The sequence below is a fragment of the Pecten maximus genome, chromosome 12 (assembly GCF_902652985.1).
Source record: "Pecten maximus chromosome 12, xPecMax1.1, whole genome shotgun sequence".
Taxonomy (NCBI): Eukaryota; Metazoa; Mollusca; class Bivalvia; order Pectinida; family Pectinidae; genus Pecten; species Pecten maximus.
In genome coordinates, this window is record NC_047026.1 from 23,161,605 (window position 1) to 23,182,789 (window position 21,185).

The following is a 21,185-nucleotide window of genomic DNA, read 5'->3' on the forward strand; positions in this document are numbered from 1 at the left end:
TGAATCTTAACTACCAGTAATCTATCTCTCCATCAGATACCCTAATCTTCGTTATCAACCCCTCCCTGTGAATCTTAACTACCAGTAATCTATCTCTCCAACAGATACGTACACCTAATCTACACTATCAACCCCTCCCTGTGAATCTTGACCACCAGTAATCTATCTCTCCATCAGATACCCTAATCTACACTATCAACCCCTCCCTGTGAATCTTAACTACCAGTAATCTATCTCTCCAACAGATACGTACACCTAATCTACACTATCAACCCCTCCCTGTGAATCTTAACTACCAGTAATCTATCTCTCCATCAGATACCCTATTCTACACTATCAACCCCTCCCTGTGAATCTTGACCACCAGTAATTGACCACCAGTAATCTATCTCTCCATCAGATACCCTATTCTATCAATCACACTACCTTTAATTAACCTACCTGTAGCTTCACGTCAGGTATGGTCTCCACCAGATACTCTGTACCATACCACTTCTCTTTCTGATTGACACGATCCTGGAACTTTTTCCCAATAACACCAATCCTATTAAACACATAAATTATGAACATTTACAAAACAACAAAGACAGGACACATATAACAAGGCAGCATACAACAGACTTTTTGTATTGTATAGTTTAACCTCCTATTAACAACTGTGGTCATTTAACGACATAGACAACCCTTGTTTTTTTGTATTGCACAGTATAAGGTCCTATTAGCAGCTATGGTCATTTTAGGATGACAATGAAACTTGTCAACATGGCAAAACCATTGTTCATTTACCCAGACAAAGATCTAGTCCATGTCTTTGCACACAGACCTCAGGACAGACTGGCTGGGTGTTTTTGTTACCTCATATTGTCAGGTGTTATTTTCTCCAGGATCATGTTGATGAGGTCCGGACGGAACTCCGTCAACAGGTAAGGTCCACTCAGTGTTTCAGTCATCGGAAAGTCCTACAACAGAGGTCAGAGGTCAAAGGTCAAATAGACAATGTACTGAAATGACATGTTCAAACATGTACAGTAATGTACAGACTGGCAATTCAGATTATACAGTTAATGTTGGGTAGCGGTAATTACAAATGTCTGATATTCTGTACGAAAAAAGAAGTTTTGGAATGTCACAGTAAATGATTTAAATGATTTTGCTGGATATAATTAAGATATCAATATGACAACACACGGGCAATATCCTAGTTTGCCAAACAGTGCAACATCAGCATCACATACTGATCACATGTTATACAATGCCGGGGCCTAAAGATGCAATAACCAGTAGCAGTCTCATTATGCATGATGTATTTTAAAACAATGTTAAGAACTGAGTCAATACTAAAATTTGTGGCACACATTTTTAAGATAACATGTCTGAACTATTTGCTGATTTGGACTGACTTTAGGTTTCTTAAAACTTTAATATTTTTTTATAATTATGTTTTCTTCCATGAGAAATTCCTTTCAACAGATCTGTCAGGTTTTACATACATAGTCTTGCTCCAGTTCTGTTTTCACAGTATAATAGTGCTCCTATGAAAGAAACAAAGACCAAGCTTATAAAGGTTATCTTTAACGTCAATCAGACAAGAATCAGGCTTACTTACATGTAAACTACCAGAGAGGCCCGAGACGTAATTTCTTGGCTTCTCCTTGTCTTTGAATCTGAAGGTCATGGCACTAAGGTCCTGAAAAGATCAAAAAATAAAATAATAAAAAAATTCTCCTGGTTTTATGAAAATGGAGTTAAAGGAAAAATTTAATGAACTGAGGGAAGCAGAAAGTGTATGTGACAGATTAATCAAAAGGAGTATTATTAAATGAAATTTTGATCACTGATCTGGGGTGTAAAATTTCACCTCACCTGACATTCCTTAAATATCCAGTCCTGCGGTCCAGCCTTTAGTAGTAAATTCACATACTGGTAGGTCAGGGTGACTATGTCATCGAGATGCTCTACAACCAATAGTTACAGAATCATTAGACTGTGACAATATCTCGGGCTCTCTTGTCTACAAACATCTCTGACCAAGCCTTATTTCAATAACTCAATACCAAAATTGAAGTTATTTGTTGAACAACAAAAACAACAAAAATATAATGATATTATCAATCATTCACCCATTTTGAATTGAATATTAATTAAAAAGTCTTCCAGTACCTGATTCAGATTATGATTTCCCTCTGAATCACAACAAGTTTTTAAGGTTGGATGTACTGCCAACAGACCACAGACACAAAGTATGATGAAGAAGGTGATAAGCTTTTATGGACATACAGATAAACAACAGACCAGTCACAGGGCATGATGAAGAGGGACATCAGTTTTTATGGTCGGGTAGATTGGCAACAGATCACAGTTGCAGGGCATGATGAAAAGAGTGATTAGTTTTGTCAAGCTGAGATCTATAGATGTTATTTTCTGAGGCTTGAAACTTGTACTTACACACACACAAACTCGCCCATGTGAATTGCAAAAAGGATCATGTACATGTCTGTCTTTGAGGGGAAACAACAAATGTGTCTGTCTGGGGAAAGAAGTATCACACATTTCTCTGACATCATAGACTGGAATATCAGTCAATAAAGCTTGATATTAAAGAAGAAATTGTAAACATATATTAACCACAAATCTGTATACACTTACAGCACTATACTGCGAAGACTTACCTATGCCTTCTTCAGTCAAATCAACATCCACTTTGAAAAACATGAATCCTTTTGCTCCACTAGACTGACCACCACATAGAGTGTTCACCCAGCCTGGAAATAATGAAGAAAAGTATTACTGACCACTACATAATGTCACTGAACTCCACATTAAGTTTTTATTGTCAATATTACAGGAATTAAATTGAAGTGCAGAAAAATTGAGATGTGCTTTAATAGTTATACCTTTGGCTTTGAGCTCAGATAACAGACTGCCTGGGCCCTCATGTCCAACCAGGTGTCCTAGGTAATGTCCAGGCTGGAAATAAAACAAAGTTCAATAATTGTAATATTATACAATGTTGAAAAATATATATTGATTAAGAAACGGGGATGAGCATTTTTCACAATTATGTTATTTTTTGTATTTCCAAACTTCTCATTTACACATAGTAAACCTATATTTTCATTGTTCTAAATGATTGGAACAACAGCTTTTGTGCTTGATAAATAGTTCTATTGTCTATATCACCTGTTAAAGTGCCTTTAATTCCCCAAAATAGACCCCCTTCTTCATTTTTGCCGAAACATCAATTTTAAATTCATAGTATTTTTAAAGCTAAAAGGGGTTCACAAATAAGCCCTCCACAAATTTTAAGATAACTCTAGGCTAGGGGATTATTTGAGGATAAATATATCATTGTAATTATCCATAGGTCTATAGTAGTCTATGTTTTAGCTTGTATCACTGAGAAGTTTAGAAGATTTAATTAAAATGATCACTTAGTTACATTATATTCCATCCCTTCTGGCCCCAAATAAATGTTTAAGATTCCTGCCGAAAGTGCAACTTGATTTGAGGTAAATGATCAACGAGCTAACTGTTACAGTGATACAGGAGCTAAGTTTAGAGCGATTTGAGCTACTCGCATTAGAGCTGTAGTAAGGACGCAGCCAGGATTAGTGTGATTTGAAGTACTTGTGTTTGGGGATTAGTAGGGACAGAGCCTATGATCTGACAATGAGGTTAGGGTGATTCGAGCTACTTACATTGGAGGCGTAGTAGGGATGCAGGTCTGGGATTGACCATGACATGTACAAGTTCCTCACATCCTTGACTGGCACAGCATAACAGATCGTCTGTCAAAAACAAAGGGGTTATAGGTCAAAGTTAGTCAAAACAATTAACATTTAATCTGATTATGGTAGAATATATTATATATTTGGCTATCCAAAGTGTGGAGAGATGAAAACAAGTGAGTTTAGGATGAAGATTTCCTCTCTATTGATTGAATTGAGGATCTGTGAGTCATCCATCAAACAAGGGATCCATCTTTGGTCACACCATTGTATGATTATTCAGGTTCGGTTGGATCTTTTATCCACTTTGCTATTTTTTTCTCTTAGTTATCTGTTGTATTGACTGGTTTTATTGTCAAAATATATCTGTGGTTTCCTTCTTCTGTGCATGCACAGCTAGGGACAGAGGGATTGGACCAAAGAAACATTTAAAAATTGTAAACCTTTTTTCTAAATTAATCTTAGTCAATGATTTATGACATCACTTTTCATTGATAAGGTTTGTTATTGGCTAAGTCAAAACTCTTGAATTTTTTACTTTGATTATCCTTAGGATACCCTGAGTAAGATTCAGAGATATGATCCAAAAGATCTGAAGATACCCTGTGTACAGTTAAGAGATAAAAACCAGGCGATCTGGGGATACCTTGCATTGCTCTGGTCCATAAGGATGTTCTGACCATTCCGGTACACTGGTGCTCTTGTTTATAACATCGGCCAGTAGAGGGGCTACCATACCTGTCAGCTCGTCCAGGGACTCTGTAACAAACATAAACAAGTAACCATTAGATTCATCCAATAATGTTTACAAATGCATGGCGAGCAGCAATTTATCAAATTTTGTCTACAATTGAACTTTTTAATGACACTGTTTTTATGCTGGGCATTTCAATGGATATGCCCCATATGTTTACAATTCATGCACTATTGCCCAGTTATTCCAAGAAAACAATAAACTTCAACTTTTATTTGTTCTCTAATCTGGTCTAGTCCCATTTAGATTCAACTGTTTACAATTATATCTGTTGGAGTGTCATGAAAAACATCTAAAATAAAAAGTTAGAAATTTAACTCATGCACCATCAAAATTAGTGCCAGAATAGGGTTCAAAACGCCCAGTGAGAGGTGGTACTGGCTGACGATGTTAATGGTAAATGTTCTAGACAATAGTTTTAAATGATTTATAAAATATAGTTTTGACTTGTTTTCCTTGATTTTGGAAATTAAGGTATGAAATAAAAGGCAAAAATAAAAACATAAAAGTTCATTTAAAAATCAGTCAAATCATAATACAGCCAAACAAAAATGGCAGTGTTTGATGTTCAACCAACATGGCAGAGGCAAAGCCAAACCAATAAGAGAAGCCAGAACAATAATGTATTTTAACGGATTTATTTTAAAAACTCACCTTTGCCAAGAATGGAAAGTGCCATGATGTTAGACGAATAATACTTGGAATGAAATTTGAGGAGTTCTTCACGAACATCCTGTCCTCGACTCTTGGGTATAGTGTCCAGACTGTCTTTGTTTCCTGTACCAAAAACAAATCAAACAAAATTTATCTTAACTCAAATCATTAAACAAACTAAGACAAGATAATAAGGAAAAAAAGTTACAAGCTGACCATATAAATATTTATTAAGCAAAATGTTTGGTCAGTCTTGTATATGAAACTGTGGGCCCATAGATATTGGGTATATGGGAGGGCTCATATATTCTGTATAATTTACAGGCCTATAGTTTTTTATGTTCAGGTTGGACAGTAAAATCTGGAGTTAAGGATCTCCTTGTACATCCATTTGTCAATTCTAGTGTATAAATTCTAATATTACACATTAAGAGACCAGTTATTGTTTTACCTGTAAATCTGATTTGTTATAAAGGTAGCACAAACTTGTACTAACAATCAGAGACTAGCTATTATTTTACCTGTTCCAAATTTGATGTAGTCGTGATCAGGTTTAGCTAGAGATCTGTCTAGTTGATGAAGACGCCAAGGATCACTCTGAAGATTTTTATCATTTTCGGAGTTGACAGCATTGATTTCCCGTTCTGTTGCAGATGATGTAAATAATGGACCAAGGAAAAACTGTGCAAACCTAAAGAAAGAAGATGTATATAAGATACATTATCTAACTCAGTAATTCCACTTAATATTATCATTTGGAATGTGAAAGAAAGCTATTATCACAAGCAAGCTGTAATTTCTTTGAAATTATTCGTTTAATGTTCTGTAAAATGTAAATCTGGTTTACTGCATGGAATAAATAATGACTCCAAGATCTGTTTAATTCCAGCAAGTTTAGGAATGGTAAAGGAAGATTTATTCTACCATTATAATATAACTCAGTATCACATGTATGGCAAATTGTTCAATGACAAAATTGTAGCAAAACCATGGAAATTTATTGAAAAGATTGTTGAGTCTTCAGTAACTATCTATGACACTGCTTGGTGTACCTTGTAATGTATGGAACATTACAACGTGTTATAAGACTGATGTAAGACAAAAACTTTAGTGCAAACTTGAAATATACTGAGTACTCGCCTGTCCAAGGGCAAGTTACCGGGAGCGACATCAAAGTAGAAGTTTGTCTACAGTTGGAACAATATCTTCAAATATACTCACCTGTCCAAGACTTAAGTTATCTCGAGTGATATCGAAGTAAAAGTTGATGTTGGAAAATTATCTACAAATGTACTCACCTGTCCAAGGCTAAGTTATCTTGAGTGACATCAAATTACAAGTTGGGGTTGGGACACAATCTACAAATATACTCTGACATCTGTTGAAGGCTAAGTTATCCGGAGCCACATCAAAGTTGAAGTTGATGTTGGAAGGTAATCTACAAATATATACTCACCTGTCCAAGGCCCCCACTAAGTTATCCGGAGCCACATCAAATTAGAAGTTGGTGTATACGTAGCTATAGGAACACTATCTATAAATATACTCACCTGTCCAAGGCCCCCGCTAAGTTATCCGGAGCCACATCAAAGTAGAAGTTGGTGTGTTCTCCTGAGGTATAAGCATTAGAGCTGCCACCATTCTCATTCAAGAACTGAAATTTTAACCATTATTAAGATCAATCACTTTAAGAATAATTAATCCCAAGATGATGATGTTTTCAAAATGACGGAGACATGTACAGCTTCTTCATACTAAAAGGAAGAGACAATATCACCAGCATCACTACGACCACCTTATTATTATCAATTATATTGTACAGTGTATTTAAATGTTACTTCTATTCTAAAAAAATGTTATAAAAGTTTATTGAAAAGTTGTTAAATGCAAAGGAACTAGACTAATTTCTTTGCATTAAACATCTTTACAAAAAAATACTATTTTGTTTTTTCTATTAAGACAGATAAATCACAGAATTAAGGTGTCCCGACAAACAAGGTTCCATATATGTTGTGACGCATGGTCCTAGTTTTTGTAAGTATGGATCTGATTTTGGTATATCACAACTAGTATTGGGTTCTAGCATGATGTCATGTTAAACTAGATATAAACATAGTACACTACTAGTATATACCGAGGTACATTCACTATGTTTAATATACACACTCAAAACACAAACTAGTGTCCACACTGAAAAGATTTCATAAAAAATAGATAAATAAAAAAAAAAACATCTTACCTTGTTATATTCATTTTCCTGTTCATACTGGAAAAAAGAATTTTGAAGATATGTTTAAATGTTGTAGCTGTTTTATCAGTAGACCTGTAGTATCTGAATACCTGATGTAATACTAACAATATAACTATAATGGTACAGTACACTACTAGTGTCTTAATTAACAATATCACAAAATGGCCAAACAGTTACCGCTATACTAAGCTTTAGACATGAACTTCACAGGATTTTTATATTCAAACAAAAGGCAATACAAGACTACAAGTTTTTTTGTCGTATTATCATGACCATTTGATACTTTGCGTACATGTTAAAATGATGAGATCATGCAAAAGTGCCACTGTGACAATTACTTAAATCCATAGAGATCAAAAGTGCCCATATAACTTAAGTAACATAGAGTGCATGATTTAGATTAAAATCACTGCCTCCACTAGGGATCAAACCCAGGACCTTTGGTTTAATAGTCTTACGCCCAACTGACCAAACTAAAGAGAAGATCTCTCTAGCTGAGCGATATATTATGGCCAGTATTTACCAGGGTTATACACATAAATCCATGAAGGGTTAAAATTCTAAGGGAATGACATGATTCACTTATGTATGCAGAGAGTACTGACTTTTTGGAAACAAGATAGAAATAAGCATTGACCAAAGACAACTTTTGCCCCAGTGGCCCAGATCCTCGGCCCTTTGGGCTAGCAAGTTATCAAACTTTTGGGAAATTGATTTAATTGGTTAGACTAAAGAACAACAAACAATACTAACCTTTTTGGTTCCCAGGAAAAGCATGTGTTCACAGAAATGAGCCAAACCAGGAAGCTCCCAGGGATCCGACATTGAACCTGGCAGAAATAATGAAAGAGTTACCTCTCTCCAATCACACATTTAAATCATAATTTTGAGAAAAAAAATTACATTGTCATTTCAGAGCTTTGTCCTAAAGTTGCAATATCTGGTAATATATTTACATGAATTATCAAATATACATACCAGTTAATCTTAAATATTTTGGCATCACTTGCACTTTTTTATAGTTGGGTGTAGAAACAAACGTTTAAACCAAGTGTATTAATTTTAGAATAGTATATAATATTATGCACTTTGTTTAGACTACATAGGGGTTTATATTGTTTTATGTCCTATCATCAGCCAGGGTCATTTGACAATGTGGCAGGTTTTTGAGGTTGAGGAAAGTCGGAGTACCCGGAGAAAAACCACCGGCCTATGGTCAGTACCAGGAAACTGCCCCACATGGGTTTTGAACCAGCAACCCAAAGGTGGAGGGCTGGTGATGAAGTGTCGAGATAACTTAACCACTCCGCCACAGTGGCCCCTTTTAACCTACAGTTAGACTAAAAGTGCACTATGTTTAGATTACAGGTAGACTAGTAGTACACTAGGTTTAGACTACAGGTAGACTAGAAGTACAGAGTGTTTACACTACAGGTAGACTAGAAGTACAGTGTGCTGAGACTACAGGTAGACTAGTAGAGCACTATGTTTATATTACAGGTAGACTAGTAGTGCACTATGTTTATATTACAGGTAGACTAGTAGTGCACTATGTTTAGACTACAGGTAGACTAGTAGTGTACTACATTGAGACTACAGGTAGACTAGTAGTGTACTACATTGAGACTACAGGTAGACTAGTAGTGTACTACAATAAGACTACAGGTAGACTAGTAGTGTAGTGTGTTAAGACTACAGGTAGACTTGTAGTGTACTACAATAAGACTACAGGTAGACTAGTAGTGTACTACAATAAGACTACAGGTAGACTAGTAGTGTACTACAAAAATACTACAGGTAAAGTAGAAGTGTTTTACATTTAGACTAAAGGTAGATTAGTAGTGTATTACATTGAGACTACAGGTAGACTAGTAGTGTACTACATTGAAACTACAGGTAGACTAGTAGTGTAGTGTACTACAATAAGACTAGTAGTGCAGTGTGTTAAGACTACAGGTAGACTTGTAGTGTAGTGTACTACAATAAGACTAGTAGTGCAGTGTGTTAAGACTACAGGTAGACTTGTAGTGTATTACAATAAGACTACAGGTAGACTTGTAGTGCAGTGTGTTTAGACTACAGGTAGACTAGTAGTGTACTACATTGAGACTACAGGTAGACTTGTAGTGCAGTGTGTTTAGACTACAGGTAGACTAGTACTGTTACGTAGTTTACTACATTAAGACAACAGATAGACTAGTAGTGTATTACAATAAGACTACAGGTAGACTAGTACTGTTACGTAGTTTACTACATTAAGACAACAGAAAGACTAGTAGTGTATTACAATAAGACAACAGGTAGACTAGTAGTTTACTACATTAAGACAACAGATAGACTAGTAGTTTACTACATTAAGACAACAGGTAGACTTGTAGTGTACATGTACTACATTAAGACAACAGATAGACTAGTAGTGTATTACAATAAGACTACAGGTAGACTAGTAGTGTACTACATTGAGACTACAGGTAGACTAGTAGTGTACTACATTGAGACTACAGGTAGACTAGTAGTGTACTACAAAAATACTACAGGTAAAGTAGTAGTGTTTTACATTTAGACTACAGGTAGACTTGAAGTGCAGTGTGTTTAGACTACAGGTAGACTAGTAGTGTACTACATTGAGACTACAGGTAGACTAGTAGTGTACTACATTGAGACTACAGGTAGACTAGTAGTGTACTACAATAAGACTACAGGTAGACTAGTAGTGTACTACAATAAGACTACAGGTAGACTTGTAGTGCAGTGTGTTTAGACTACAGGTAGACTAGTACTGTAGTTTACTACATTAAGACTACAGGTAGACTAGTAGTGTACTACAATAAGACTACAGGTAGACTAGTAGTGTACTACATTGAGACTACAGGTAGACTAGTAGTGTACTACAATAAGACTACAGGTAGACTAGTAGTGTACTACAATAAGACTACAGGTAGACTAGTAGTGAACTATGTTTAGACTACAGGTAGACTTGTAGTGCAGTGTGTTAAGACTACAGGCAGACTAGTAGTGTACTACAATAAGACTACAGGTAGACTTGTAGTGCAGTGTGTTTAGACTACAGGTAGACTAGTAGTGCAGTGTGTTTAGACTACAGGTAGACTAGTAGTGTACTACAATAAGACTACAGATAGACTAGTAGTGCAGTGTGTTTAGACTACAGGTAGACTAGTACTGTTACGTAGTTTACTACATTAAGACAACAGGTAGACTAGTAGTGTACTACAATAAGACTACAGGTAGACTAGTAGTGTACTACAATAAGACTACAGGTAGACTAGTAGTGTACTACAATAAGACTACAGGTAGACTAGTAGTGTACTACAATAAGACTACAGGTAGACTAGTAGTGTACTACAATAAGACTACAGGTAGACTAGAAGTGTACTACAATAAGACTACAGGTAGACTAGTAGTGCACTACAATAAGACTACAGGTAGACTAGTAGTGTACTTCAATAAGACTACAGGAAGACTAGTAGTGTACTACAAAAATACTACAGGTAAAGTAGTAGTGTTTTACATTTAGACTAAAGGTAGATTAGTAGTGTACTACATTGAGACTACAGGTAGACTAGTAGTGTACTACATTAAGACTACAGGTAGACTAGTAGTGTACTACATTGAAACTACAGGTAGACTAGTAGTGTAGTGTACGTACTACATTAAGACTACAGGTAGACTAGTAGTGTACTTCAATAAGACTACAGGAAGACTAGTAGTGTACTACAAAAATACTACAGGTAAAGTAGTAGTGTTTTACATTTAGACTAAAGGTAGATTAGTAGTGTACTACATTGAGACTACAGGTAGACTAGTAGTGTACAACAATAAGACTACAGGTAGACTTGTAGTGTACTACATTGAAACTACAGGTAGACTAGTAGTGTAGTGTATGTACTACATTAAGACTACAGGTAGACTAGTAGTGTACTACAATAAGACTACAGGTAGACTAGTAGTGTACTACAATAAGACTACAGGTAGACTAGTAGTGTACTTCAATAAGACTACAGGTAGACTAGTAGTGTACTACAATAAGACTACAGGTAGACTTGTAGTGCAGTGTGTTAAGACTACAGGTAGACTTGTAGTGTACTACAATAAGACTACAGGTAGACTTGTAGTGCAGTGTGTTTAGACTACAGGTAGACTAGTAGTGTACTACATTGAGACTACAGGTAGAGTAGTAGTGTACTACAATAAGACTACAGGTAGACTATAGTAGTGTACTACTTTGAGACTACAGGTAGACTAGTAGTGTACTACAATAAGACTACAGGTAGACTAGTAGTGTACTACTTTGAGACTACAGGTAGACTAGTAGTGTACTACAATAAGACTACAGGTAGACTAGTAGTGTACTTCAATAAGACTACAGGTAGACTTGTAGTGTACTTCAATAAGACTACAGGTAGACTTGTAGTGCAGTGTGTTTAGACTCCAGGTAGACTAGTAGTGTACTACATTGAGACTACAGGTAGACTAGTAGTGTACTACAATAAGACTACAGATAGACTAGTAGTGCAGTGTGTTTAGACTACAGGTAGACTAGTAGTGTACTACATTGAGACTACAGGTAGACTAGTAGTGTACTACAATAAGACTACAGATAGACTAGTAGTGCAGTGTGTTTAGACTACAGGTAGACTAGTAGTTTACTACATTAAGACTACAGGTAGACTAGTAGTGTACTACATTGAGACTACAGGTAGACTAGTAGTGTACTACAATAAGACTACAGGTAGACTAGTAGTGTACTACATTGAGACTACAGGTAGACTAGTAGTGTACTACATTGAAACTACAGGTAGACTAGTAGTGTACTACATTGAGACTACAGGTAGACTAGTAGTGTACTTCAATAAGACTACAGGTAGACTAGTAGTGTACTACAATAAGACTACAGGTAGACTAGTAGTGTACTTCAATAAGACTACAGGTAGACTAGTAGTGTACGACATTGAGACTACAGGTAGACTTGTACTGTAGTGTACTACAATAAGACTACAGGTAGACTAGTAGTGTACTTCAATAAGACTACAGGTAGACTAGTAGTGTACTTCAATAAGACTACAGGTAGACTAGTAGTGTACTACAATAAGACTACAGGTAGACTAATAGTGTACTACAATAAGACTACAGGTAGACTAGTAGTGTACTACAATAAGACTACAGGTAGACTAATAGTGTACTACAATAAGACTACAGGTAGACTAGTAGTGTACTACAATAAGACTACAGGTAGACTAATAGTGTACTACAATAAGACTACAGGTAGATTAGTAGTGTACTTCAATAAGACTACAGGTATAATAGTAGTGCACTAGAGCCAAACAGGTGATATCATGTTTGACAAATTAAAGGACCAAATATGTACTGTAAGTTTTATCAGCTTATCAATAATTTAAAAACAGCTTACACTTAAATGTTTGGCTATCAATTTGATTTAGAACAGTCCTGATTAAATGCATAAGATAAGTTAATCATATACATCCAGAGACATATATACAGAGAGATTAGTAACATCGCTATTTCCCCGTACACATAGTGGCTCCCTTTATTCGTGACCACTCAAGCATATCACTTATCGAGAGCGTCCTGTCTCCTATCAAACACACGCGAGCGCAGGTAAATCGGGCTATGCGCATGTGTGTATCGTAGTATTGGAACTTATTCGACATGTTCTGGTTAATCCGCCATTACGTCAGACCAAAACATCGTCATTTTAAATGCACACAGAAAGCACATCGTTTTATTTTGGCAACTACAAAAGTTACCACATTAACCAAAAACTATCAAACTTATGGGATATAGTCTTATTGATCATGCATATTGTTGTCATTTATCCGTATTTTCGAAAATCCATTGGGTCCTATTCGACATGTCCAAGTTTGTAATTAAGCCGCCATTACGTCAGACCAAAACATCGTCAATTTTAAACGCACACAAAAAGCACATCGTTTTATTTAGGCCACTACAAAAGTTACCACATTAACCAAAAACTATCATACTTATGGGATATAGTCTTATTGATCATGCACATTGTTGCCATTTATCCGTATTTTCTAAAATCCATTGGGTCCTATTCGACATGTCCAAGTTTTGTAATTAAGCAGCCATTACATCCGACCAAAACATCGTCAATTTTAAACGCACACAAAAAGCACATTGTTTTATCTAAGCCACTACAAAAGTTACCACATTAACCAAAAACTATCATACTTATGGGATACAGTCTTATTGATCATGCACATTGTTGCCATTTATCCGTATTTTCTAAAATCCATTGGGTCCTATTCGACATGTCCAAGTTTGTAAATAGCCGCCATTACGTCAGACCAAAACATCGTCAATTTTAAACGCACACAAAAAGCACATTGTTTTATCTAGGCCACTACAAAAGTTACCACATTAACCAAAAACTATCATACTTATGGAATGTGGTCTTGATTTTCATGCACATTGTTGTAATTTATCCGTATTCTCGAAAACCCCATAGGGACTTTTCGAAAATTGGAGATTCCCGCCGATCTTTCCTGCGTTGTGCTTGACTTTCATACTCAAAATACAAACACTTGGACAGCAAATTGTGATATATTTCATATTGATGACACTTCTGCACTTTGATATTAATAAAATTAAAGCACATAATTGGATCTTGGTGATGATTTCAAATAGAAATTATCGATAATTATGTGTCTGGTTTTCAAGTTTTCTCCAATATGGCGTCTAGTGAAGACTGAACCGAGCGACCGCAAAGGATTGTGGGAAGGTCAGGGGCCACTATGTAAACACAAGGGCAAATAGAGAGCTGCCAATCTCTCTGTATATATGTCTCTGTATACATCCATGTTTCTGTAAACATAATTTAATATTTAACAATCTGTTAAAGAATTAACATAACAGGAACGCACTGGGATATCTGGTCTCCTAGCCAGTGAACTGTTGAGAACATGCAGCTTGACTATTTTATATATAAGAACCCCCCCCCCCCCACAAAAAAATCTTTTATAATATATAGACTTTTCTGCACATGTGCCCAGGAGGGATGTCATACACTCTTCAGAGTTTACTATTCCCTAAAGAGAAGAAGAGCTCCACAGGTGTACTTGTATTGAGGGTGTTAGTTACAGGTAAAATCGATCATGGCCAGAGGGCAAGTGATACTTATCCAGGTACCATGTAATACAAATACATGTACACGACAGAGGGGAGGGGGGTACTGTCATCTATGAACACAACTCTATATATTGAAGGATATGATATCTCCTTAAAATAATTCAACTCAACTGAAATTTAAACTTATTGAAAGGAAAACTTTTAAAATCTAAATCATCTTACAATCATTATTACAATATAAGTACTCTCCAATAATTCTTTCATTAAGCACTCATACAAGTACACTCCCCTATGCAATTGAAGATTTAAGAAAATATTACAAAATAATACAAAATTCATAAAATGTTCATGTATATTCCTATGAGATACTTTTGGCCTAGGCTAGATAACAATGTTTTTGAAATGCCTTCAGCAAAACATACAAACTGAGAAAAAACGTCATATTGATACATTATTTATTAATTGGACATTTATTAGTTAGAAAGCAATTTCAAATATTTTAGCAATACATCATGTATATGGATACTACATTTAAAATATGACTACAGGTAAACTCTGGTATCTACTTAGGTCAGGAGGCTGAATTAACTTAACAGCATGCTGTGAATGGACCCCCTGTGGGGTAATTTTCTAATGAAAGTAGAGGAGAACTGACCATGTGTTGTGTCTGACACACCTGATAACTGATATAGTCAATGGTAGGGTGTGGTGTCCATTAAAGTTGGTGGGGTTCTGAGTAACAGGGGTGCACATGACGGTGGTGCTAGGGATACACAGGTAAAGATGGCCATAATTACAAAAACAATTGTCTTTTGTCTTGAAACCTGACCCAAGTTGGCAAGTACATGCATGTATAAACACAGGTCATATACAATGTATATATATCAAGTTAACTTCAGCAACAAGCTAAATGGTACATTGGTGATGTATTAGAAATGGGAGACAAATTTTAAGAGATATGAGAGTCTTAAAACTCAGGGAAAACAAATAATAAATTTTGTTTTTATTAACTGACACTTATATACAATGCAAGTAATTGAAAATTTAGAAATACTTTTTTTTCATATAATTAAATATTTATGAGTAAAAGAAATTCTTTGACCAATGTGCATCCACTTTGTACCTACTCATACAATGTATATGTATTTTACCACCTAAAATACCACTAACTTTAATAGGTAATATGAGAATATATAGCATCATGACCAAGTTATTCAAAATTGGAATTTAATTAATATTTCATTTAAGTACAATACATTCATTTTCATAAAGTCTAGATTCATGGATGAAAGACATTTTTGGCAATATAATATATTATACATAAAATTATGAAAATGTTAGCTAAGCAGAGTTGTTGTGTTGATTTTATTTATTCAGTTACATATATTTATTTATTGCATTTTTGCCAGCATGCAGTGGAACATAGAAATTTATCAAACTAATTAATAAAAGTTATATTTTCACTGCAGCGATATCGATGAGCAGTAAAAATATAAGTTATTTGTTTTTGACCAATAAGAGCGAACCTTTGTATTCACCACATTGAAATTTGCCGATGACAGAATATTTTGATATTTTTCACTCATGCTTCACACTCGATATTCTGTCATACTCGTGAAAAATATGATATATTAAACGGGAAACCATTCAATATCCTCTAAATATATATATATACAACATGACTGCTAAGTTTTTTGGTTTGCAATAAATATTTTTTTCCATGTTTATATCCTGGTTGATAAAATAGGGGACAATATGCATAAGTACAAATTAACATAAGAATATAATTCTAGTTTGTTAGATAAGTCCACATAAGACAATGGTACAGGATGATAACCGTCAGGTATAAGGCAGCTGAGACAGACTACAGCTGTACATGTCAGAGCCACTGGTAACCAGGCAAGGGCACAATTCTTAACCTGTATTTACTCGTCACACCTGATTGGCTCTAGTGCATACTACTCTACCTGTAGTCTAAACATAGTGCACTACTACTCTACCTGTAGTCTAAACATAGTGCACTACTACTCTACCTGTAGTCTAAACATAGTGCACTACTACTCTACCTGTAGTCTAAACATAGTCTAAACATAGTGCACTACTACTCTACCTGTAGTCTAAACATAGTGCACTACTACTCTACCTGTAGTCTAAACATAGTGCATTACTAGTTTACCTGTAGTATAAACATAGTGCACTACTAGTCTACCTGTAGTCTAAACATAAAGCATTACTAGTCTACCTGTAGTCTAAACATAGCGCACTACCAGTCTACCTGTAGTCTAAACATAGTGCATTACTAGTCTACCTGTAGTATAAACATAGCGCACTACCAGTCTACCTGTAGTCTAAACATAGTGCATTACTAGTCTACCTGTAGTCTAAACATAGTGCACTACTAGTCTACCTGTAGTCTAAACATAGTGCACTACTACTCTACCTGTAGTATAAACATAGTGCACTACTACTCTACCTGTAGTATAAACATAGTGCACTACTACTCTACCTGTAGTATAAACATAGTGCATTACTAGTCTACCTGTAGTCTAAACATAGTGCACTACTACTCTACCTGTAGTATAAACATAGTGCACTACTACTCTACCTGTAGTATAAACATAGTGCACTACTACTCTACCTGTAGTATAAACATAGTGCACTACTACTCTACCTGTAGTATAAACATAGTGCACTACTACTCTACCTGTAGTATAAACATAGTGTATTACTAGTCTACCTGTAGTCTAAACATAGTGCACTACTACTCTACCTGTAGTATAAACATAGTGCACTACTACTCTACCTGTAGTATAAACATAGTGCACTACTACTCTACCTGTAGTATAAACATAGTGCACTACTACTCTACCTGTAGTATAAACATAGTGTATTACTAGTCTACCTGTAGTCTAAACATAGTGCACTACTACTCTACCTGTAGTACAAACATAGTGCACTACTACTCTACCTGTAGTATAAACATAGTGCACTACTACTCTACCTGTAGTATAAACATAGTGCACTACTACTCTACCTGTAGTATAAACATAGTGCACTACTACTCTACCTGTAGTATAAACATAGTGCACTACTACTCTACCTGTAGTATAAACATAGTACACTACTAGTCTACCTGTAGTCTAAACATAGTGCACTACTACTCTACCTGTAGTCTAAACATAGTGCACTACTAGTCTACCTGTAGTCTAAACATAAAGCATTACTAGTCTGCCTGTAGTCTAAACATAAAGCATTACTAGTCTACCTGTAGTCTAAACATAGTGCACTACCAGTCTACCTGTAGTATAAACATAGTGCACTACTACTCTACCTGTAGTCTAAACATAGTGCACTACTACTCTACCTGTAGTCTAAACATAGTGCACTACTACTCTACCTGTAGTCTAAACATAGTGCACCAGGGTGTAACAGGTATAGTCTCATTCTTGGCCCTTATCGGCTGTCAAGCTATCACTCTACCATCTGACAGAGTGAAATGAAAGGCAGTAATGTTAACTCTGATAGATCAGAATGAGGTAGTCTAAACCCAACTGAACACCTGCATCTATATTAGATGAAACTACCCTGTTAACCACAACACTGGTCTGAGTAATCCACACTGTTAACCACAACACTGGTCTGAGTAATCCACACCGTTAACCACAACACTGGTCTGAGTAATCCACACCGTTAACCACAACACTGGTCTGAGTAATCCACTCCAGTGACATCCGAATGGGTTACATATATAAATATACCACAACCAATAAATGTCCAGCAGAATGCAATAGATACTATAGTTTCGGATTAAGATTGGTCTTACTCAGCGAACAAAATGTTTCCTGTATCGATATCTTACCTATATTGATATCTTACCTATATTGATATCTTACCTATACTGATATCTTACCTATACTGATATCTTACCTATATCGATATCTTACCTATATTGATATCTTACCTATACTGATATCTTACCTATACTGATATCTTACCTATATCGATATCTTACCTAAATCGATATCTTACCTTTATTGATATCTTACCTATATTGATATCTTACCTATATTGATATCTTACCTATACTGATATCTTACCTATATTGATATCCATAGCAGCTGCAGACTTATCCGTGTCAGGGTCGCTGATTACCATCACCTTAAGACCATTGTTCAGCTCAAGGCCACGATACTGTCGTTTGTCTTGCGGGGATTTTATTATCTTGTCATGATGGATGGTGGTCTTCACGTGCTTGCTCGCCATACTGGACAAACACCTAGAAAAGCTGATGGTTTGATTTGTGTAAATATGAAAGAAAACATTATATACATAAAAAAATATGTTGACAAAAAAAAAAATGAAATAAATTTCATAATCCTCCTATCTCTTACTGGTAAGTTATTGTCTCAAATTTACTTAAAATCAAAGCATGTTTATGTTTTAATGCAGAATAATACATGCAGTCCTTTTCCTGCCTAAATAACTGGGTGTGGTAAATTGGTAATAGACCCCATTCCCCTTGCATTTTTAAACCCTGAATTTTGCCAAAATGAACTTTAAAAATTCCCAATTGTTATATATGATTACTTTATAAATACAATGCCTGAAAAATACGGGAAAATATACACGTAATGGTTTCAATAGGTTTATTTAAAGTTTTCACATTTGGTCAATCAGCATTACTGTAAACTAATTAAATATTAAATGGCAAATATTACATAAAATAGATAAAAATGATCAATCTATAGCAAGAGATAAATTTGGTGTATGCATCATGCATGTACAGCTAGAATTTGCATTGTGCTCTTCAAAACCAGTTAGCTTGTCACTCATAAAAACAATATGTGGTTATGTGAAAAATTTTCAAAGTTTCCTACTACAACCTGTGTGTCAAATTTCTCCAGTTTAAAATTGATAAATAAGATTTTTCCAAAATACCCAGGAAACAGAATACATGACTAGTATACGTAGTTAGTAGGCAATGGTAAAGAGTCAAGTTCATATACAACTATATATATATAGGTCATAAAAATTCAGTCAAGATATTCTTTTTTATTCCTGTGATGGTTGACCTCTTGTATACAAGCTTATATAATTAACATGCATATCATATGTGTTGTGATTTAATTTTCAATGCTTGTGACAATTCTTTTACATTGTGAAGTGTCAGAAAAAATGACTGTAAGCATATGATAATTTCAGATCCAATGTATCTTTCTTTTTTAAATGAAACATAGCCCCCACCCAATCCCATAAAAAAACACACATTTATATAATATATACATGCATACAAACATAGGCTGTACATATGAAGTTTGACATCAGACAGAGGAGGACCACTTAGCCGCGCCTACGTATGTCCTTCCCAGGGAGATGTCCGGCCCTGTGGACGTATACGTACTGGATGGGACAAGACTCACCTGAGGGGGACACAGACAGGCACCGGAGGCACTTGACCACCGGCCCCCACATGTCGCCTGAACATAGTACATGCAGTGGAAGGAGACATTAAACCAGTACATTGTAACTAACTAAACATACACTTAAATTGTAGCTAGGCTGTAACAAATTCTCAGCTCACTTTGTTCCCATCCTGATTAAATAGTCATTGAGTCTGGCGATTACAGCCGCATACTTTCAATGTTTTGTCTTCATTCATATCATTAAAGGCCCGTCAACATCCATGGTCAATTTGCTTAAATTTTGTCTATTGGTCGTGGTCAAAGGTAAAACCGGGTTAATCTATGAAAAAAATAGCCTCGCTAACAATTATGTTTGCCCGATTGACGTTTTTTTGTTTATTGTCTAAGAAATAAATCGAAGGAGACATGCTCACAGATCAAGATCATTCGTATTGTTTGGAAAGCTGGACGGTGACAGCAAGCTAAGACCTATCTCGACCCGGGCGTCCCACCCGGCTGGAATCGAGTACTGTCTGGACAGCTGGACGGTGGCAACAATGTAAGACCCGGTCGGACAAAGCTGGAATCGATTATAAATGCAACCCTTAGGATTCGTGTTACCTTTGTAAATTTAACGAGCTCCGCACCACAACGCGACTCTTTGGAATTTGTGAAATCAGTAGTCCTAGCATACGCAGATCTGTGTTTGTGCAATATCATTCACAGATGATTACGAGATCATGATCACTCTCCTGTCATTGGAGGTAGAACTGTTAACGTAGATATAAATGTTAAATCATTGGCGGTCCGGAACCCTTCGGAACAATGTGGTTGTTTTGATGCCTCCTTCTAAAATACTGAATTATTTTTATCAAGCTTTCAAATAGTACACATGTTCATAAAAACTGTACTAATGTGCAGTACAATAAATTTAACTTATTTCAATTATCGATTCAATGACGTGGTTTTTATTTTTCTTGTTTGGGTTTACCTACTTTCGGTTTCGTTTTAAATTCCTGTTAATGATGGCGGATTGTTGGACCAGGCACGTCGGGCGTTAAAAACTGATGAATGTAAAGGCATACATATATATTCATATGTACGATACATTTCCTTAACATTGACTGATAGCTTTATATTTTTACAGGGACTTTTTTTATCGCTTCTGAGACAGCATAACGTCACGTAGTCGTAGTCTAATCGACATTGGAAGAACACAAAAATGAGTAGATTTTGTTTGTTTATGTTTTACGGCCCATCGACAACTA

The 21,185-nt window shown here is 35.6% G+C and overlaps 1 protein-coding gene across 1 annotated transcript in view; it reads right to left on the reverse strand.

Moving 5' to 3' along the window:
- The window catches only part of LOC117339446 (insulin-degrading enzyme-like), a 37,374-nt gene extending 16,680 nt beyond the window's left edge, over nt 1-20,694 (reverse strand). The window contains exons 1-15 of the mRNA XM_033901026.1: nt 20,539-20,694; nt 18,613-18,800; nt 8,141-8,217; nt 7,376-7,402; nt 6,687-6,790; nt 5,658-5,827; nt 5,137-5,259; nt 4,375-4,487; nt 3,699-3,788; nt 2,895-2,967; nt 2,670-2,762; nt 1,864-1,955; nt 1,607-1,687; nt 856-959; nt 442-544 (exon numbers count right to left, since the gene is read on the reverse strand). Coding sequence (XP_033756917.1) covers nt 442-544; nt 856-959; nt 1,607-1,687; nt 1,864-1,955; nt 2,670-2,762; nt 2,895-2,967; nt 3,699-3,788; nt 4,375-4,487; nt 5,137-5,259; nt 5,658-5,827; nt 6,687-6,790; nt 7,376-7,402; nt 8,141-8,217; nt 18,613-18,800; nt 20,539-20,609 — 1,509 coding nt within the window. The 5' untranslated portion in view covers nt 20,610-20,694. The remainder of the gene's footprint in view (nt 1-441; nt 545-855; nt 960-1,606; nt 1,688-1,863; nt 1,956-2,669; nt 2,763-2,894; nt 2,968-3,698; nt 3,789-4,374; nt 4,488-5,136; nt 5,260-5,657; nt 5,828-6,686; nt 6,791-7,375; nt 7,403-8,140; nt 8,218-18,612; nt 18,801-20,538) is intronic.
- Nucleotides 20,695-21,185: the final 491 nt, after the last annotated feature.